Source organism: Hesperophylax consimilis, chromosome 11 (assembly GCF_061612785.1).
Source record: "Hesperophylax consimilis isolate HC1 chromosome 11, BYU_Hcon_1.0, whole genome shotgun sequence".
Taxonomy (NCBI): domain Eukaryota; kingdom Metazoa; phylum Arthropoda; class Insecta; order Trichoptera; family Limnephilidae; genus Hesperophylax; species Hesperophylax consimilis.
This window is the reverse complement of record NC_142846.1, coordinates 16,893,643-16,915,667: the sequence shown is the minus strand read 5'-3', so window position 1 is coordinate 16,915,667 and position 22,025 is coordinate 16,893,643. Positions and strand designations below refer to the sequence as shown.

The 22,025-nt window shown below is 35.3% G+C and overlaps 1 protein-coding gene across 3 annotated transcripts in view; it reads right to left on the bottom strand.

Moving 5' to 3' along the window:
• Son (Son RNA binding protein) overlaps window positions 1–20,895 on the bottom strand; it is a 32,216-nt gene extending 11,321 nt beyond the window's left edge. For all 3 annotated transcript variants that reach the window (XR_016302798.1, XM_089637348.1, XM_089637349.1), the window contains exons 1-9: window positions 19,751–20,895; window positions 15,562–15,666; window positions 15,351–15,458; window positions 13,362–13,549; window positions 7,638–7,813; window positions 6,451–6,650; window positions 2,102–2,184; window positions 1,647–1,726; window positions 1,211–1,321 (exon numbers count right to left, since the gene is read on the bottom strand). Coding sequence is in view for 2 of the 3 variants with exons in the window: in XM_089637348.1 (XP_089493474.1) it covers window positions 1,211–1,321; window positions 1,647–1,726; window positions 2,102–2,184; window positions 6,451–6,650; window positions 7,638–7,813; window positions 13,362–13,549; window positions 15,351–15,458; window positions 15,562–15,666; window positions 19,751–20,709 (2,010 nt within the window). In the remaining variant the exon portion in view is untranslated. The remainder of the gene's footprint in view (window positions 1–1,210; window positions 1,322–1,646; window positions 1,727–2,101; window positions 2,185–6,450; window positions 6,651–7,637; window positions 7,814–13,361; window positions 13,550–15,350; window positions 15,459–15,561; window positions 15,667–19,750) is intronic.
• Window positions 20,896–22,025: the final 1,130 nt, after the last annotated feature.

Here is a 22,025-nt window from a genome sequence, read left to right as displayed (position 1 = left end):
GGGTCTTTTTGTGTAGAGGAAGGAGTGAACATGGGTCTTGAAGAGTCCCAAGTTGTAGGAGGGAGGAAACACAGAGGCCGGCAGTTCGTTCCACAGCCGAGCTGTTGAACCTAAGAACGAATCGTAGAAGCGACCCGTTCTCATGTGACAAATGTCAACCGTGTAGAAATGTTGGGCGCGCGTTTGGCGTGTATCCCGACTACGCACCGGTGCCGAAGGGATTAATGACGCTAGTTCCTCACAGCATCTTCCATTGTAATACCGATAGAACAAGGACAGCATACCTACCTGACGCCTGTGCTCTAAAGATTGCTGTATGTTTGTTAAGATTGGGGAATCTATCAAACGGACCGCCCGTTTCTGCACAGAGTCAAGGGTTTTTTTCAGGTATTTTGGGGCTCCGGACCAGAGATGGCTGCCAAATTCGACAGTAGGGCGCACTTGCGATTTGTACAGGGTCAGCAGTTGTGTACTATTAAAGTATCTGCGGGCTCTGTACAGTACGCCCAGCTTCTGAGAGGCCAACTTTACTCTGGCTTCGATGGAGCCCCCGTACCTGAGCTGGTCACTTATAGTTACACCAAGCATATCAATGGAAGGCCTGTTCGGAAGATTGCTTCCGTTGAAGGAGACTAGATTATCATTTGGATCCCTTTTAGACGTAATCAGACAGGATTGGGTCTTTGAAACATTAAATTCGACGAGATTATTTTTACCCCAGGAGGAAATACTCTCGAGATAACCGTCCATTCTCTGCTTCAAAGCCCTCCGAGCCGTTGGAGTTTGTGTGCCCTTTGGGGGCCTGTCAAACAAAAAGCTATCATGAACTGTACTGTCATCCGCGTAACAATGAATCGGTGCACATGTCAAAAGGTCATTGATGTGCAACAAAAACAAAGTCGGAGACAGAACCGATCCCTGTGGGACGCCAGCATTTATAGAGTGCGAGGAAGAGGTGAAACCGTCAGCAACCGCCTGAATCTACCTATCCCTTAAAAAGTCAGCAAACCACGTACACAGGGATGCGGGAAGTCCGTAAGAGGGCAATTTGTTGACAAGTCCTCGGTGCCAGACCCGGTCAAAGGCTTTGGATATGTCTAGTGCGACCGTTTAGGTCTCACCGTAGTAAATATTATGTAAAGTTCACACTTTAATATGCACCATAAAAAGCTGTTGATACTAATACATTGATTGTTTTATTGGTGCTTACCTCTTTGTTGACTTGATACATTTGGCTAATAGCGCTGACATCATTAGGATTCTGCTGGAGTTTCCTGATAGCAGTCAGCCTTTGTGAAACAATGGATCCTATATCAATGGTCTGAAATAATAACAAAAGAAAACCATTAGACTTAAAGCGCTTATTAAACTAGAATTGTAAATACGTACATAAATAAATAAGGCGAGGAAACAGGTTAGCAACATGAGAGACTATTAGGATTTAATACGTGGCAGACACCGTTTGTCACCAGTTTATTCGTAAACACCCATATTTAATAAAACTAGTCGTAAAATTTTTTCTTTCGTCTGTGATTAACTTGTAGTATCAGGAAATGAGAGTGTAGGGTGGTGTTCATCCTCACAAACGAGCGGAAAGTCATTCAAATTCATTCAACCGCCAAAAATTTATATTGATTGAAACTTACGGTAACGTTGGTGTCAGTAGGAAATACTTGTGGCCCTGGGGTGGTGGCAGGAACAATCGCAGGCTGCATTATGCCAGGTACTGAAAAACATTCAACATTAACAGAGGCAGTCGATAAGATGTTAGCTAGTGCTTCAATCAAAGTAGAACACATAAAATAAGTTAAACCATAATGGATGTAATAAATGCAGTACAAATTTTGAAAATGAAAATGAAATTTGACATGGAATTTGCAAAGCACTTTTTCACAGATAAATGTTTGCAAGTGACGAAACGACAAGCTAAAATAAGCAGTTAAGCAACTAAGCAATTAAGATACATTATTTCCTCTCATTAATTTTAGTACACTAGGGGCATTTGTTATGGTTCAAAATACCACGAGGCAAGTGCAGATTCACTGGCATTCCAAAGGTTAATGATGCTGAACTTATAAAAGAACTATATAAATATACTAACTTGTGGCCAGGACTGTGGGAGGGCTGGTGGGATCTGGTGGGGCGCATATAGCCAGGGGGCTGCCACTGGCTCCTGATGTCCCACTAAGAAAAAACAGGTGCAGGTGAATAGAGAGTATTACTACCCCAGAGAGTATTTTCATAAGAGTCCCGTGTCAACAATGTAGTATAATAGTTCAACATTATTTTAGATGTGCTGCTGCAGGATAAACCATTACAGTGGCCAACAGAACACTCTAATAAACTGCCCTCCGTTAGCTACATGGCTTTACGCTCGAGGTTTTGCAGTTACAAGAAATCAGCATGAAAAGTTCATTTCTAGCCGCGGGACATGTTATTGATATTTATTGGTGTTAACCCATATTCTCTACTTATCCATCCATCCTATTTTTATTTAATTTTTTTTCCTTTCCTTTATTCGTAAAATATATTTGTATACAGTTTTTTACATGCCTTTCGACTACCACACTAGACACATGTCCGTATTATGTTAGTCAAAATTAGATGCTTGTTCATTTCCTAGCCATGTTGAACCTAGAGGAGCGTCCTTATGAGATGCTGGAGGGCCGCATTCTTTTTTGGCAAAAATCTTGCCAAATCAACTTTAGATTTAAGAGACATCTAAATTTTTAATTGCTTAAAATTAAAATATCTAACCTCATCAAGGTTCTAATATTTCGACAATATGTACAAAATTAAAAGTAAATGTTCAGCATTTTCGAAGAGCAAGTTCTTTTTCAGATATAGTAAAACCTGGTTAATTCGAAATCCACTAGACATCAAAAAATCAAATTTTATGTCCCGAATTAACAAATTCCCACGCAATTCAAAATTCTATGAAAAAAAAAAAGCCGAAAAAAGTTCCTTGACACCTCCTTTAAATTCGGGTAATATATTTGGAGTAAATTCGTAAAAATGCAAATTATTCCCGTGTAAATCGATTTCTTTTTTTTAATAGCCGCGGACGGCCCTTCAAGTTCAGTCATTCAAAGTAAAATCGTAAAAATACCACACATTTCAGCATATATCAAATTTTCGCGGCCGATTACCGCTGTGGACAGTCCTTTAAATTCAGATATTCAACGACAAATTCATAAAAATATGATATATTTCCATGTAAATCAAGATTCCTCGGCCGAATTCAGTCACACCCGGCCTTTTAAATTCACATATTCAAAGTAAATTCGTAGAAATACTATGTATTTCCGCATAAATTGAAATTTTCGGGTGGCCCTTCAAGTTCAGTTATTCGAAGCAAATTCATAAAAATACAATATATTTCAGCGTAAATCGAAAATACGCCGCCGATTTCCGTCGCGGCCGATCCTTTAAACTCAGATATTCAAAGTAAATTTGTAAAAATTTTAAATAATCGGGTATATATTATTGAAATTTCGCAATCGGTTTTTCAAATTCAGATATTCCAAATAAATTCGTAAAAATATGATATATTTACGCGTAAATCTAAATTTCGCGGCCAAAACTTTAAACTCAGACATTTGGTGTAAATTCGTAAAAATACGACATATTTCCACATAAAACGAATCTTCTTTCACATTACTTTTAGGTAATTTAACTCTTTGCACGCGGCCGTATCAACTGTTGTTACGGCAAAAAGTCTATACTCACACGAGGCTGTATCAACAGTTGATACGGAAACTTTGACGGCCGATATTCCAGCGCTCTTTCGTCATAAATGTATTTCTTGCTCACTTGGACATTCGTAGAACTATCACGATGCTGACATCTACAAGAATTTCTCAAAAATAAAATTGTATTTCAAGTGCGCCTCTTCGCGCCTTTTAGTCCTGTAGTTTACATTTTTGTCAACGGATGGCGTTAGTACTAGTATGTCATTCACAACTTTTTATGACTAAAAATGATAAGTGATCATGGTGTCCCACTTGTGTCTATCAACGCAGTGGCCTAAGTACACACACGCCGAGGGAATGGCGGGACCACATTCAAAAGATACGGTACGTCTTTGTATGAAACATCTAAGAGTGTTGACACACGAGGATTTGTTTTCATATTGTGGAGAATAATCTGTTCTGTCTATATAGTCCAATAAATCATGCCAGAATGCTATAATTTTACATTTAATTGCGCGCATAGGTATTTGAAAATATGTATCGCGTACGGGTATAGATAAAACGGAGCAAATTAACGCGTTCAAAAGGTTAATAAGAAATATCTGGAAATAATTTTCTGATATATGTTTCAGTTTAGGAGATATAATGGCTTTAGTAAAATCTTCAATTTAAATGTTTCAGGGGGCACCGGGGAGGAAGCAAGCGGGGGAGGAGTGGGGACTTTTGTGAAAATACTCCCTGCAGTAAGTACTATTAACCTGCAAAAATTAAGCTTTCAATTGGGTCGATTTTTTGTCTAGATTGACTGGGCTAATAGGCCGGAGTGACATTGTATGGAATTTTTTTTGGATTTGCAAATTGTAATAGCAAAAAAAGACGCATTATATCATTCATTTATACAGCAACCTGTCGATTTATGCGAATGCGAAAATCATAAATTTCAACCTTTTTTTCATGAAATCTCACAAATGGGTGAAAATATAATGTTCTTAAAATTCCAGTATGTACCTTGTAATTGAACATTTGTACGTCTTAAGAAAATATTTTTTTTAAAGATTTGCTTGCATAAAATATTGAATTTTAAACAAGAATTTCTGAGGACAGGGGAGGCAAACCGACTAACATCGTTCGATTGCTTTTTCACAACTATTCACTAATACACTGAGAGCAAACCTGTGAAATTATTTTTATTTATAAGTGAATGTATAATAATTTATTGTACAGATTTTTATAATCGATATTATTATATTGAGTAAAAATAACACGAAAAGTTTTTTTTAATCAATTTTCAGGGCTTCTTCTGAAATATATTGGATTATTTAGCGAAATTACGATTTTATACGGGTTTTTTGGGTCAATAAGATGCGTGATACATCATTATTCTCAAGATTTTTCAAAACATAAACGAAAAAGGCATTTCAGTTTTTGTAGGAGGATAAATGGGGGAGAAAAATAATAACAAAAATGCAAGTTTGTTGAAATGAATAAAAGCAATTGTGAAACTGAAAAAGTGACATTTCAATAATAATTAGTAAATTTTCAATTTGTAACTTGTTCCCGCATTAATAAATAACATTCAGTTTCAAATAAAGGTATTATAAATATTTTCCTATGCCTTCAGGCCTAACTATAGACGGTGATTCCTGCACAATTTTTACTAATACGTTGCACATTTCAACTGCTAAGGGTGGAAATTCAATGTTGTACCCTTATTTATTACCTTTATTACAATAATCTGCCGTAGGTTGTCACAGCTAATGATCAGACCTCACAATCGAATAGAATTTGTGGTGTTTTCACCTCACATTCCTGCAAGGTAATAATGTCTGAAAATTTCCATGCAAAAAGATCATTTTATAATGTCTCTAACACCAGAGAAGGCTCCTTTATCTTGTCTATTTTATAAAGAAAGATAAAAGTTCTCGGGTTACGAATAACCTGACAATATTTGAAAATCTCCTACTACCACCACAGTAAGCGGAAAATGTTGCTTGTATTGGTGATGAAGGACTTAACTAGCCAAGAAATTGAACACACTACGCCTGGGTGGGACCCAAACGCGATGCCAACTCAGCCATCGATCAATTTTATATGCATTATACCAATATTCTTATGAAGAGGTCTTCATCCATTACTATCATTACCATGCAAAAGAGCTGATATTCACCAAACCAATCATGCCTTGAATAACCGGGTCAATAGTTTGAACAGTTAACAATAATTTTGTGATAAATGATTAATTTAACTCCGCAGGTCTCGACCATATTTCGACAGAAGGTACTTTTTTCACTTATAATAAAATCCAAATAAATGGAATATTTCTGAATGTATCTGAAAAATAAAATTTGTTTTTAAAAGGTGATGAAATACATAGTTAGTTCATAGTTAATAGTTCATAATACTACCACTAGATAACGTACACAGCAATACCAGACAACCGTTACATTTTTAATGAAATACTTCCATCATAACATAGTTTTGAGGGGCCACGGAAATTAGATTCCCCTCAACTCCTCAAAAGTTTTTTGTTTCTCCTGCACAATTAGATTTTTGGTGTTCCGCTGGTATTGTTTATTCGTCGACGATATGTTTCCTCGGAACTAGTGGAGTGATTTTGAAATGATTTTATTTTGCCTAGAGAAATTCTATCTTTTATTGTCAACAAATTCTCTTTGTTCCCTAACCTCAAATCAACAGTATTATGACTCCTGTAGATAAGGGAATGTGTGAAGACAAATACTTGATTTTTTCAACTTACGGTTTGCCACCAAGTTTGACCAGGGGAGGATTGGGCACATGTTTGGGCAGCGGGGGAAGCGCTGACGGAGAAACTGGCCTCCATTCACCCTCGGCCCCGCGGTGCTGGCTTCCCGATGACACTGGAAACTGCAGTCGCAGCACCTTGGACTGCTCCATAGTCTTCTCCTGAAAGGTGTGGGTTGGCAGTGCTATTCCACCCTGAAAGTATACACAAAAGTTCTAATGACTACAGAATAAATTGATGGCGCCCACGGAGAAGTGTTATGAAGTAAAATTTGGTTTTGTTTTTGAAGTTTTTCTTTCAAATATTTAATAATATTATTTTTCAATTTATAAAAAAACAGTTTATTTATAAACAAATTCTGTTGTGTAAATATTATTGCACGTGACAGCTGTTTCTTCTTCTGAAGACATTATCAAACTACTTTACGCTCTCATGCGTAATAATAATTACACAGCAGAACTTGTTTATAAATAAAATGTTTTTTATAATAAATATATATGGTGAGATAGAGATATCTACGACCTAAGATTATTAAGGTATTAGAGGGAGATGTGAAAAAGTGTCAGTCGTAAGTTTTTTGAATAATTTAAAATCTCAAATTAGGTGGATAAAATATCGAAATAAAATATTGAATCATGACAAACATATTCAAATAAAATGGCAATTAGTTTACAAGAGAGAAAAATAAAGAGGTTAAAAACAAAGGATATAATTTTTATCAGTGCATTTTTGCTTTCATTGTTTACTTTTTGAGTCTACTGATAAACAATGGACTGAGTTTGGAGTTAATACAAATTAAAATTAAAACTTTTAATAGGAAAAGATCTTTAAAAGAAAAGAAAACATTAATTAGTTATATGTGTAAATAAATAATCTTAAATTAAACAATATTGTACTACCGGTTTCAGAATAGGTGGGTACTGGAAAATCAATTACATACATTGGCATTTTTATAATATTCATAACGTATTAGCAATATGTAACATTTCATATTCATTTTTTTTCGATTGAACTTCCACTTCTGGACCCCTGGAGTCACCTTTGGGTTACGATGGAGTTATAAGGAGAATGTCTTTAAAGAATTTAAGAGAACCACTGAACATAATAATGACTACACAATTTCATCTGAGAGCCAAATGATGATTGGTTTTGGAAGAATGTAATAGGCATGTTCAACTTACTTTAATGTTCAGCACAATGGGAGCTTTATCTTTGACTAGGAACGGGTGATGGAAAGGTCTCTCGGCTTCATTAATCTCACTATTGTCTGAATCTTCAGATACGGAGGAAAGTTCTCCTAATGCTTCTTGTCTGGATAAGTTCTTACAAAAGTCAGTCAGTTCATCAACAGATTTGCCTGAAAAAATAACACATTTTGGTTAATTTCTAAAAAAAGTAACAATCGAATGGGATCTATGCAATCCTGCACAGTTTGATTGGGGATTTTCTCAGGGGAAGAAGAATTTATTTATTAACATTCTTTTTAGGGGCTTTTACATATGAAAAATTAAAATTATATATTAATACAGAACATAACATATTTATTTTACATAACTAAACTGGCTCAGTAACAATATTTTGTATTTTTTAAGTGATAAAGATGTCAACTGACTCAGTATAATTATTTCCCTCCATAAGTATTCTGGGAAATGAGGAATACATATGGTAGTTGGTATCAGAATTTCTGCACTGAAATAGATCTCGACTTCTAGTATTACGTAGAGGAATCTGAAAGCTCAACAAGGAAAGCAATTCTGGACTGTTAAAGGCATTATTTAGAAACCAATTCAAACCATAGATGATGGCTCTTAATCCTATCTGCACCAAATCAATGCAGGGATCCCACAAGGTGTCATCAAGTCTGTTTTTGTTTCACATCAACAATCTCGTTGAATGTGTACTAATTCTTTGTTACGCTGATGAAAGCATCAGGAAGTTTTGAGACAAATAGTTGACCACCACCTCAGGAAGGTTCGTGTCTGGGGTAAAGCCAACCTGGATAGTTTCAACGTCTCAAAAACCAAAGCCTGTCTGATTTCGGCAAAGAGGGAGATTAATGTACCATAATACGGACATGTGTCTAGGGTGGTAGTCGAAAAGCATGTAAAAACCTGTATTCAAATATATTTTATGAAAAAAGAAAGAAAAAAAAAAAATAAAAAAATGACTGTCTGGTGCAATTCGATGGAAGTACCCTCCCCAATAAAAATTAGTTTGAAATGCTTAGAGCAAGTTTATCAGACCAGCATGAAAAATTCTGCCTCAACACAGGCTAGCCTAGTGAGGCGGTATTTGAGAAACCTCAACTAACTGTACTTTTATTTTCTTTTTAACTTCATCATATTATGTTTGTATTTTTCTGTTAATTTTATAACCTTAAAAAAAAGTTACAAATCAATGTACAATATACACCATAATATGCATTTACATATAGTTGTAATGTTGCAAACTTTCTTAAATAAAGATATATATATTATTATTATTATTAAGTATCGGGGCTCTACAGAAGCCCGAGTAAATCAGGCTTTCAAGAAACTGGGGGTCTCGTATGTAGCTAGCAGATTCTTCAATAGTGACCAGTTGCTAACCCTATACAAATCTCAAGTATGCCCAACAATTGAATTTGGGAGTCACCTCTGTGCTGGAGCCCCTTTAATACTTGATAAACCTACTTTATTCTGTGCAAAGGAGGGCGGCCCGTCTGATTAACAATCCATTGTTAACAGGCCGATTGCTATCTCTAATGCACAGACGCCATGTGGCCATGATGAGTCTGTTCAGCAGGTATTTCAATGGGACTCCGCCAATCACCTGCGCCACCCCTGATGAGCGTTGGTGGTCAGAGGGGTGACTGTGCGGGCTGGGGTAACCTCCACCCTGCCTCCAACCTCCTGACGCTTCTTTCCCCTAGGTTCTTTAGGGTTTTATCCCTCTTTTTCCAATACTTATCTTCAGGGCACCACCGGGTGGTCGGCTAAGGGGTGTGGAAGTCCTGACCTGCACCAGTCGCCCCAACCACCACCAATTTCTCAACAGGACTGCCAGTCGTGGTTCGGCGAAACTCCCCCGTCACTCTATTGTTTACTTTACTTTTATGTGTTTACAGGTACTGGAGTGTGGGTCCCCTCCACCAACTATCTGCCTGACACTTGAACTTGATTGTTTTGTTGTTTATTTTTCTGTGTTGTCCTTAGTTTAGTACTTGTAAGCGCTTGCATACCGCTTCATAACACCGTATGCGGGGACTTTGAAGGCCTAGCTTCATTTATATAAATTGTAGAGCCGTTTATTCAAAAAAATTAGATTCATGCGAGAGCTCCGAAGGGGTGACCATAAGTCACCTATACCGGGGTGGGACAGGGTGGGTGTACCTTCAAAGGTATTTCAATGGAGCCTGCTCTAAGGCGCCAGCGGCATTGATCTCCAGTGCACGTTTGTGAAACTCGACGGACATTTGCAGATCACTCGTTCACGGCATACAAGCACGTTGTACGTATCACAATATGGTGGTTTAAACACATTAAAGGATCGTTTTAATGTGTTTCAAACAGAGATGTGCAAAATGGGTACCCAAAACCATTTGAAATGCAAAATGGAAATGGGTCAAAACTTTTCCATTTGAAAATGCAAAATGGTTTTTAGAAAAGCATTTCAAATGCAAAATGCAAAATACCTATTTTCAAAATGCATTGAAAATGCAAAATGGTTTCTCATTCAAACAATTAAAATAATTATAGAATTTTTTAAAAATTTGTCATTTAATAATAGACATCAATGTAGAACAAACATATTATGATGGCAAATCATTTACATGATGGTAAATCCAAAAACACCACGACTACAGATTATGAAACCACGAAAAATTTGCGCGGAACTAATGTTGCCAACGTAAAAACATAGAAACTGCTATTTAATATTAGAGCGTCATGGCACCATGTTCAGTATTTGAATCAGTATTTTTTGTAATGGTATTACACTCAATTGCCAGGGCTCCTACCGGGGAGCAACTTGACAAATGGAAATTATCTCTCATAGCGAGGTTGAGGACCGACTGATATTTGGGGCTTATGAAAAAAAGATGAGTGGAGATAGTAGGAAGAATGTTGCAAAAAAGCATTTAAAATGGAAAATGCATTGAGAAAAGCATTTAAAATGCAAAATGCAAAATGGTTTTTAGAAAAGCATTTAAAATGCAAAATGGAAAATACCTATTTTGCATTTTGCATTTCCATTTGAAATGGATTTATTTGAAATAAAGCACATCTCTGGTTTCAAACAATGTGGCTGTCTGTAGTACATAAACTTGTCCATAATGTCACATATTTTCAGATGTTTTGTTAAACTAACTGATTTTCTAGCCTTCTTAGAAGATTGCAAAGATTTAAGTGGGTTGGAATGATCCTATAAGATCTGTTACCTAGGGTGTTTACATGGTGTTTTTCGTCTATACGGGCCAAAAACCGGGCCGTAAGCCGCCAACTTCATCACAAATGGCGCAGTGTTCGTTGAAATATTGGCACCAAACGATATATTTATTTAATTCTTTATGTCAACAGATATGATAACAATTATTTTATAAGCAATAATTATTAGCCTGAAACACTCATCAACATTGAAAAATCTCCTGATAAAAGATACATGACGCCAACGGGACTTGAACCCGTGTATAAAATAAAGTTGGTAGTTTTCAGGTGAAAAAATGTAACAAGCAGTAATTGTTGAATGAAACACTAGTATATATTGAATTATTTCGCGGATAAGCGAATAAGCTCATATAAAATAAAGTTGGTTGTTTTCAGGTGAAAAAATGTAACAAGCAGTAATTGTTGAATGAAATACTAGTATATATTGAATTATTTCGCGGATAAGAGATGATAAGAGATAAGCCGCCATAGCTCAGTGGTCAGAGCTGTCGACCGGAAATCGAAAGGACACGGGTTCAAGTCCCGTTGGCGTCATGTATCTTTTATCAGGAGATTTTTCAATGTTGATGAGTGTTTCAGGCTAATAATTATTGCTTATAAAATAATTGTTACCCTTTGTGCTATGCATAAAAAATCTTGTCTTAAACATTAGTTTACCAAAAATATAATAATTAGATATGATAACGACAATAAAAGGCCGTAATTATACAAAATTGTGTATTATGTATATATCGGACCGGTCGGTGGCCGAGTTGACATCGCATTTGGATCCCACCCAGGCGTAGTGTGTTCAATTCCTCAGCTGGCTAAGTCCTCCATCACAACACAAGCAACATTTTCCGCTTACTGTGGTGGTAGTAGAAGATTTTCAAATATTGTCAGGTTATTCGTAACCCGGGAATGTTTGTCTTTCTTTTAAAATATTGTCTAAAATCATTATTGATGCAATAAACTATAGATCGAAGTAAATGTGTAAATTTTTTACTGTGTATCAATGTTCTATTTATTATGGTCGAATGCCTAAATTAATTATGAGAAAAAAAACAGTAAAGTGAAACACAAGAGTACATTCTTTGATAATAAAAAATATGAAGTCTGAGAATGTCATATGAACAATAGTTTTAGCGGGACTTAGGTATCTGTTTTCTGTCAAATCGCACCACTATGCCTATCGTATCCTCTTAAGGGGAGTGTGTGTCCCGCTCCAATGAAGTAAGCGAGCGAGGTGTGTAGCGGATAGCGGGAGGGAATTTTGAGCTATTGTAGTACTGTACGACATTTCAAAAGAGCAACGCAAGCATTGTCAAAAAAATTTCCATCAAAAAGTCCGCAATCCACGTACACAAGAATGCGGGAAGTCAGTAAGAAGGCAGTTTGTTGACAAGTTCTCGGTGCCGAACTTGGTCAAAAGCCTTGAAAATATCCAGTGAAACTGCTTGGATCCGCCCCCAAACATGCATCACATACACGAGAAGATCAACGCACAAGCGATTCCGCCGGAATCCTTATAGACGTTCGTTAATAATTTTGTTCTTCAAAAGGGTATGTGAGCAGTTTGTCGTTGATTACAAGTTCCATGACCTTGGATAGAATAGATTTCATCGCTATGCATAGATTGGTAGATATTTACAATATCGCCCTGGCGAAAGACCACCATGCAGGTTCAAAACGTTCCTTGAAGTGGCTTTAGCCGTGTTTGCAGACCAGATCTGAATATTGTAGCATCTTCCAGATTGGTAGATACTTTTAATTAGTTAAAAAATTAAAAATTGATCAAAGTAACCCCATTTTACAGTACAAGTATTTTATTGGATTGACATTATATTGTGAAATAAAACAAATTAATCAACTTTTTATGATTTGAGCTTTCGTTATCGAAAATCATCTTCCTGTTCTGGACACTGGCGGGTTTTCTTGCATAATTCTTGCATTTATCAAAATAGACAAAGTTATTTGTATCCTTCCACAATTTATAACTATAGTTAATACTACTGTATACTACAATGTTTCTGTGAAAGCTTGTGAATGTGTATGGAAGGTTCCAGCTTGAAATATAGGATAGTTTTGTTGCCGAGATCAAAAAATTTTCAACGATTTTTTTTTCAGATTTCTCATTCAAAAATACATACAACCACAAATTTTAGCTCTCCTACATAGAAGGTGGTCTATAGCAGGACAACATCTGCCCGGGTCCACTATTTACTATATATAATCTGTAAATTAGTTTTTTATATCAATATTGACTATATTCATACCCTACTTTTTCTATTAATATTTTTTTTGCTAATTAATCTAGGCAGATATCAATACTGGTTGTAAATATATTATTGTTATAATAAATCTATTATGATATTGTGTTAATATATTATTGCTATTATGTTACGTCATTGTAATGCAATAATGTAATTTATCAAGACTTGTTTTGTTTGCCCAATAAAAATCCGAGCTCAAAATTGATGACGAAGTCCATTGAAATCATACCTCCAGATTTGATAGCAGAGATGACCTTTTGCTGTGCCAGAGGTCCAAGGGACACGGCGGCAGGCAAGGCCCCATTCTGCAGCATTGTGATGGCGTTCTTCCTGGCAATCTCCAACAGGCGCTTCTTATCAATGCCGTGGCGATTACTCTCTGTGTCTTTTGTCTTGCGGTGGTCGCTGCGGCTTGTTCTAGAATAAAATACAACATTAATATTTTTAATTTATTTTGGAATGTTCGTAGGTAAGTACAATCCCACACAACCCATAAATTGTACGCATACCTACATGTACATAGTGAAAATTAATAAAAAATACTAGTATTTAGTAAGAATATGCAAAAATTTTAAAGAAGTATGGTAAAATTGTAAAAATAAATTTAAATGTTACTTATTTGAATGCATCAATTTTAATGATACTTATTTGAATGCATCAATTTAAATGTTACTTATTTGAATGCATCAATTATAATATTACTTATTGGAATGCATCAATTTTAATGTTACTTATTTGAATGCATCAATTTTAATACATATTACTTATTGGAATGCATCAATTTTAATGTTTCTTATTTGAATGCATCAATTTTAATGTTACTTATTTGAATGCATCAATTTTAATGTTACTTATTTGAATGCATCAATTTTAATGTTACTTATTTGAATGCATCAATTTTAATGTTACTTATTTGAATGCATCAATTTTAATGTTACTTATTTGAATGTATTTATTGTTATTAAGTTTAATTTGTAGAACTCCATTTTAATTTTTTATTTTTTATATATTCAATAATATTGTTATTGGGTTTATAAAAACAGTTTATTTTAAGAATGTTTAGAACTTGTTTAGAAAGTTTAGAAATTTTTATTTAGAAAGTTTTAGAAAGTTTAGAACTTGATTAAAAATAAAGTGTTTTTATAAACCCAATAACAATATTATTGAATATAAAAAAAAAAAAAGTTATTTGAATGCATCAATTTTAATGTTACTTATTGGAATGCATCAATTTTAATGTTACTTATTGGAATGCATCAATTTTAATGTTACTTATTGGAATGCATCAATTTTAATGTTACTTATTGAAATGCATCAATTTTAATGTTACTTATTTGAATGCATCAATTTTTTGGGTTAAATTTGGTTACATTTGGATAGTATATTATGTTCCAACAGATAATCCCCAGAAGTGTGATTTATACTGCCGTGGCAAATAACAACACAGTGTCTTCCTTGAGAGTCTCAACATACCCCTCAACCACGGAGGCTGTGTTTGAAGTGTAAGGCTCTCGACTAGCAATCCGGAGGCCACAGGTTAACATCCCGGCGTGGACAAGTAAATTATATTCCATTGATTTGCGATATTTCACAATTTAATCATTAAAATAATATAAGGTATATTTGCGGCACATTCCAGATTGAAAATATTCATATTCAGAATTGAAAAGTTGCTTGAAATAGCTTCAGCCGTGTTTGGTGACCAGATCAGAATAGCCAAGTCCTTCAGCCTCACCACACACGCCAATTCGAGATGCTATTGTCTCTTACTGGTTCCAGGCGGTTAGGAGCAATCGGGAGTCTTTTTTTTTTTGTGAACACCGCACAAGAGTCACAACTGTCGGTGAGACTATGGCAACCCCAATTGGGGTATGTTGTGAGGCTGAAGGTAGTGGGGAGGGGAAGGAGATGGGGAAGAGGAAGGTGAGAGAGTACCTGGCTATTCAAATCTGGTTACCAAACACGGCTAAAGCCATTTCAAGCAATGTTTCAATTTTGAATGGTGGTCTTACCAGGGCGATACTGGGAGTATCTTCCACTCTGGAACTTGCCACAAGTATACTGGATATTATTTTTAACGAAAACATTGTGAAAAAACACAAATTAATTGAGTAAAAATTAATTAGGCACACTGGGATTTGAACCCGCAACTTTCGGCTTGCTAGTCGAGAGCCTTACCCCTCGACAACGGAGCATTAAAAAAGAAAGATTAACAAGCCTTTTTTCATCATCGTAGCCATGTCTCGATGCTCTTCTATGTCTGTGCCTTGTTCTGCTACCCGATCTTCTTCGTGAGCGACTATATGACCCTGACCTACTGCGTGACCTGAAAACAGAACGAAAAAATAACTAATGGAATGTAATAAAAAATGCAACAGTCGAATAAATTTTTTACTATGTATAGAAAAATAACACATAATGTTACTTACCTTCTATGTGATTTACTTCTCGATCTACTACGAGATCTTTTCTTAGTCCTACTTCGACTGTCTTTTGATTTCCCGTCCGATAACTTAGTTTTATTTGATTTATCACTGAAAAGAAGAGATTGTAAAATTATTACAAATAATGCAGATATTATCATTGTCCTATTCTTTATTAACACATTTATATGAAGTCCACTAAAGTTGTTGTGCGTTTATTATGTAAATGTATGTTTATATTTAAAGCTAGTTGTACCCCGCCACGCGTTGCTGTGGCTCTTCTGTCTATGCATATAGAGAAATTATAGCGCGTGTTGCTTTTACGTCCAACAGGCGCTGTTTTTTTTAAAAAAAGCATGTTTTTACCTGTCACAGGTGACATCTATACCAGGGGGTCCGGTGTAAAGTACACTAACTTCGGGATGTGATTATATATGATGGTAGGAGTAAAAAAGATAAATAACTTATTCCGAAATAACTGTTTTTTTTTCATACAAAAAGACATACCTACTAAAATTCCTCAGTGTGAGGTACAAACTTACACGATAAATTCGCTGTAAGCTCACCGTGGCAACGTCGCATATTTGTGATTAGCCCATATCCATGGAAAACGCTTGTAAACAATAAAATAAAATCTAGATTTTGTCATTTACAATAAGCTACAAAATCATTGTTTGTTGTAAACCAAATTCAAAAAGAGAACTGTACAAATTTTTAGGCATGTAAACGTAAAGTAATACTATTAACAATTCGTACGTTGTGGCGTATCGCATCTGCAGCTTTGTGAATACGTAACCGAAGTTCTTTGACGGTAGTGATGTAGACCCGGGAATATTCCCCGACCTGAAATAAATTCCCGAAAACGGGGAATTTATTTTATTTTTAGCAAAATGGTTTCTACACTTCTCTTGGATGCTTTATCGAGTGTTAGCAGTTATCTAAGACGACATCCCCTGATCTAGGGCCTCTCCACCACTTATGCCCCCCCCCTTAGGGAAGTCCTTGCAGACCAGAGTATCCCATGTAGGGATTCCCTAAGGGGGTACCCTGTTTAGGGGCTTTCCTGATTAAGGACTTCCTTTAAGGGGGGGTTTAAAAATTTTTTTTTTTGCATTTTTGATAATTTTTTTAAAATAAATGCTTAATATGTTAAGAATATTGTGTTCAAATTTCAAGTTGATTGGAGCAAAATTGACGAAGTTACGAGTATTTTTATACCTGTCGGATTTTAATCCCTACCCGACCATACGTATAAGCCGAGCAGAGCAGGAAGCTGAGAGACAAACTAAAGAAGGCAGGATTCGTCATAGACAGGAGCAAAAAGGTGCTTTAGACATCATGGATGATAGCAACATCCATTATGGACCTGGCATTGATGATTCAGTGTGAGGTAAGCCGATAAAATTTGCTTATAAACGTTTAATACCAGATTTTTTAGTGTTCAAAACTTTATAGCGTTTTTCCCACAACTCACGTTTTCAAAGTCGGTGCCCGTCATAACTTCAAAACTACTGCACCGATCCTTTTGAAATTTTGAAAACTATTTCTGTACATAATTTACGAGGTAACGCTGGAGATTTTTTTCAAATTTGTTAATAATTATTATTTTACAATAACAAATTAGCCGATTTTTTTCAATAAAAATAGCGTTTTTCCTTTCAGTGTTCCAAAAAAGTGAAAAATTAAAATTTCGAAAAACCCTCCCAGCGTTACCTAGGAAAAACTATTATCTAACGAATGAAATTTGATTTTTTGATTTCAGATGACTCAGCACCGAGTTATGAGGGGCACCGCCATTCTACTTTTTTTTGAGACACATCCGAATAATTGCTGCCATTGCCGTGTTTTTTAATATTTCTCCGTGAAAATTTTATACAACATTCTTAAAATGTCATACTTTACTGTCCTATTAGATTTAATAAAGAGATTTTAACTGTGTTGTCACAAAAAATTCACAAAAAATGCCTTTTTTCGTACGAATTAACCCTAGCCCCCCCTTAAGAGGTATTGGGTTTCCTCGATGGGAACTCCCTTAGATTTGCTATATAACATACTGGATCCTGGTCTCTCTGCTCAGTGTTATTGTGTAGCTGCTGAAAGGTTGTGTGTGGTTTGAGATTAATAATTCAAAAATTTCTATAATATGGGCAGGGACAGGAGCAATGTTTGGACATATTTTAGAAGTACTGGAGCTGGTGGATTGTGCAAGTATTGCAATTTTGTGTACAAAATTAAAAATGCCACAAAAATGGTGAAACATATACAAAGTTGTGTGAAGTGTCCTGTTGAAGTGAAAAGGCTGTTGGCAGGAGATTCTGAAACTGATATTAGGATCATGATGGTTAGTAGGCCTACGCCTCTATCTGAAAGTGCACCTCTAGCTGAAAGTTCGACAGCATTAGTCATTTTTACGATTGATTTTTTATATGTACCGTTTACTAGCATAAAGTGTATATAGGCTACTAATAATGTACAGTATACAATTATATAGAGATACTACTCACTTTAAAATAATTTTGATCGGTGTTTTTTTTTGTTATTTTTCTCTTGGATCCTATTTCTATATAGATTGGAATAGTTTTTATGGATCTATCCTGCTCTATATGTACCATATGTGTGTATATTTTATTTTTTATTTAATAAATATTATTCTTTTTGAGGTATTATGTTGTTAAAATAAAATTACCCGTCCAGGGGAATATTCCCCAGAAATAAATTCCCGGATATTTATACATCACTATTTGACGGTATTAACTTCTTTGGCGTAAACTTTGTCCTTCATCGCACCCCAAAAGAAAAAATCTAAAAATCTAACCTAACAACAACCGAGTGTTGGCAATTTTCGATTTGGAAAACGACGCGCATATTCTCCCGACAGGCGGCGTTTGTGTTTCCCTCATGAAGCCCGCACACATAATGAATATCTGCCCTTTCTTCGTTAATAAATCTTAGTAAATTCTGGCTTTGTAGCACTTTTTAACAAAATTACGATAAAAATTCACAATTTTAACTTTGCGAATAAAATACAATGCACGGTATTCATTGAATTCAAGATTGATTGAGGGAACCGGCAGTTGGCAAGGGACGGTAGTTTGGCAACAACGCAAAATAATGTACCTGACACGTTGTACGTTGAACCAATTTTACCTTTTTACATGAAAAGCACACCTTAAAGTTGCAATTTCTAAAAAATTATATCTTTTTACTTGTACTATCATATAGAATCATCTCCCGAAGTTAGTGCACCTTGCCCCCGGACACTCTGTATAATATAAGTATATAAAAACACACGCGTATTCGAATGCAACGTTGTGTCAAAATTTCAAGGCAATCGGTAATGAAGAACTTACATTTTTATTTATATAGCATATTTATATGCAGTTAATATTCTAATTGATTAGACTATTCTTCAATATGTCTTCATCATAATACATTAGATTATGTCAAATTGTACAAAAAGGTAAAATACACAATACATTTAAATTTATCTAAACTGGAGTCACGATACAAATATCAAGTCATTTTGATTTGGGCAACAAAGAAAGTTTATAATTCAAACAAACCCTCGAAGGATAAGTGGAATGCTATAAAAAAATTAATGTAACTTTAAAATTTGTCTTCCAGTAAGTTAAGTACCTCATAGATAGCTTCGAGGCAGAACGATTAAAGAAACAATTGATAAAAATGTAACATTTCTTTATAGATAGAAATGTTTATCTTTATACATAGCCAACAAAACAAATGATGACTACACTTTTGCCACAAAATGAATGATCTTCGTTTCACGACAAGTTTAAATCTAAAGGGTTGTTAAGTTTACCTCTATTTCTTGTGCGCTATGTCTTTCAGGCCTGCTAATGGCCGATAAAATGAACAAATTACAATATGGGATTGAGCAATAACTTTGTGCTCGGTTTTATACTGCAAGAAACTAAAGGCATTCGAAGCGAGTAATCGGAATTCAATGGGGAGTTGTATAATAAAATTACTCCTACGTGGTATTATTTTTAGATTGAAATTTAGGCGTAAGAGGTATAATCTATGTTTATTATATTTCGACAACAGTTGCTTCAAAGAACAGAAATAATAACAGAATATGAGTACAACTTTCACAGAACTTGAAAATTAACTTTGAAATTTGATGAATTGTTCAAATTCTGTGAAAGAACCCATACTTAGAGTATATTGAAAATACCTTTTTGAGACTTTGGTGCCCGTATCACTCTCCGAGTTATGTCTAGCCAGAGTATTGAGTTTTTCTCTGAGATCGGATGTAGGCACATTGTCTTCAGACTCTACGTCAGAAGGAACTTTCATGGAATCTAAGCTCGAAGAGTCTGAGGACAATTCCCCATCTTCATATTTCTCAGCTTTCTTCCTCGCTTCTTCTTCTGCTTGTTTAACATTGGCTTCAAAAACAGAACTGAATTTCAAATTTTTAATTTGTATTTTATTTATTCCAACTTTATTTTTATCGGCGCTGTCAGACGGTTTATTATTAGCATCGGTAGATTTTGTAGAAAATTCATCTGGTAATTTAATTTTAGACACATCTGGCGTTTTTGGTATAGGGATATGATCTATTGTATTTGAAAGAGTAATAATGTTCGGTTTGATATCGGGTAGGTCTTCAGGTAATACTAACGGTTTCTGAACACTTCGTTCATTGTCTACTTGAATTGTAAAGTTGCCCATATCAAGACTAGTTACCCTACGTTCATTAGCATCACTTTTGCGTAGAGTTTGCAGGATTAGATTTGGAAGGGGCGAGTCTGGGCTATAAGAGCGTTTTTTCTTTTTACCGACATAACCATTATCGGAATCAGAGCTTTTTGACCTTTTTTTGTGTTTCTTGTGCTTGCTCTTTTTGCTCTTCTTTCTTGTAACTTCCTTATCACCGTTGGCACTATCATCAGAGCTGCTTCTTCCTCGTCTCTCTGTTTTCTTTTTCTTCTTTTCTTTGTGTTTCTTCTTTTTCTTAGACTTCTTTTCGGGTTTGTCACTATCTAAACGCAGTGAAATTTCTGGAGGCGCCGCGTTGAATTGGCGGAAAAGTTCAGATAAGATTTCTGTTGATGACTTCAAAGGTGGCGCGGAAATCTTCTCTTTCTTTAGTTGATTTTTGTTAGACAGGACATTTATTGTTTCAGCCATGTCTCCCAACACTTCCGAGTAAATCGGTTTGATTTTAGTTGACACGGAACATGGGCTTAGGAAACCTACACCAAAAACGAAATAATTCTGGTAATATCGTTTTCAATCACAGTTATGGATATATATAGTACTAAATATACACTAAAATGACTAAAATTATCACAAATTAATCTGACAAAAGGAAACTTCATTAAGACCGGTACACGCATTCTATGGAATGTTTGATGTCATAGATAATTTCTTACTTGGTTATGTCGTATGTTCACGTTCACACAGATAACGCAAAATCTATGTCTCCCGAAGCAACATTCAATAAAATCAGTGACGTCAGGTCTTTATTGAGAGATCATGTTTTTATTATGAGAACTAGCTGTACCCCGCAATGCGCTGCTATGGCTTAGTCTCTTTGTGTAGGGAGATAAACACTAGCGCGTGTTTCTTTTACTTCCAACAGATGGCGCTCTTTAAAAAAAAACATGCTTTTACCTGTCACAGGTGATATATAGTATAGGCATATAAAAAAACATACGCGTATTCGAATGTAATGCTGTGTCAAAATTTTAAATAAATCGGTGAAGAATTTTCGGAGATTTAAGATTTTGAACAAACGAACACTTACATTTTTATTTATAAAGATAGAACATAAATTATCTTCTATATAAAAGTCACGTGTCACTGTGTTTGTGAACGTTGATCTACGAAACCACCCAACCGATTTCTATTAAATTTTGTGAATGTGTATGGTTGGTTCCAACTTGAAATATAGGATAGTTTTAAACTCGTTTTTTATCGAATTTCTTATCAAAAAACACATATAAACACAAATTTTAACTTCCCAACACAGAAGGCGGTTTGTGGTAATACAACGTCTTATATTATAAAATGCATTTCGATAGGGTACAATCACAATTTTTTACCAAAAACTAAAAAAAAAATTAGAAAATGCAATATACAAACAAAAAAATGTTCAATCCACGAATAGTCTTTACAACGCACAGAGTCGTATTTGCACGATCTACGCGGCCAAAAGTCCCAATCTCAAAATAACAATACTATTCATAAAAACCGGTTCCCCGAACAAAAGACTAACCCGTGAACAGAACCCGTCCCTGTTCTACCTTGTAATGCGCACCGCGCACCCGTTTCGTCAGTCGGAATTGAACCGTTTCACCTAGTGCAAGTATCTGTTCTCGGCGACGCGCTTTATTATACGAACTTCCTAAGTTGTTTTTTATGTTAACAAGTTATTGTTACAAATTGAAAGTGATGGATTCTAATGAAGAAGGTAAGAAACTTACAAATTACATTATAAAAGT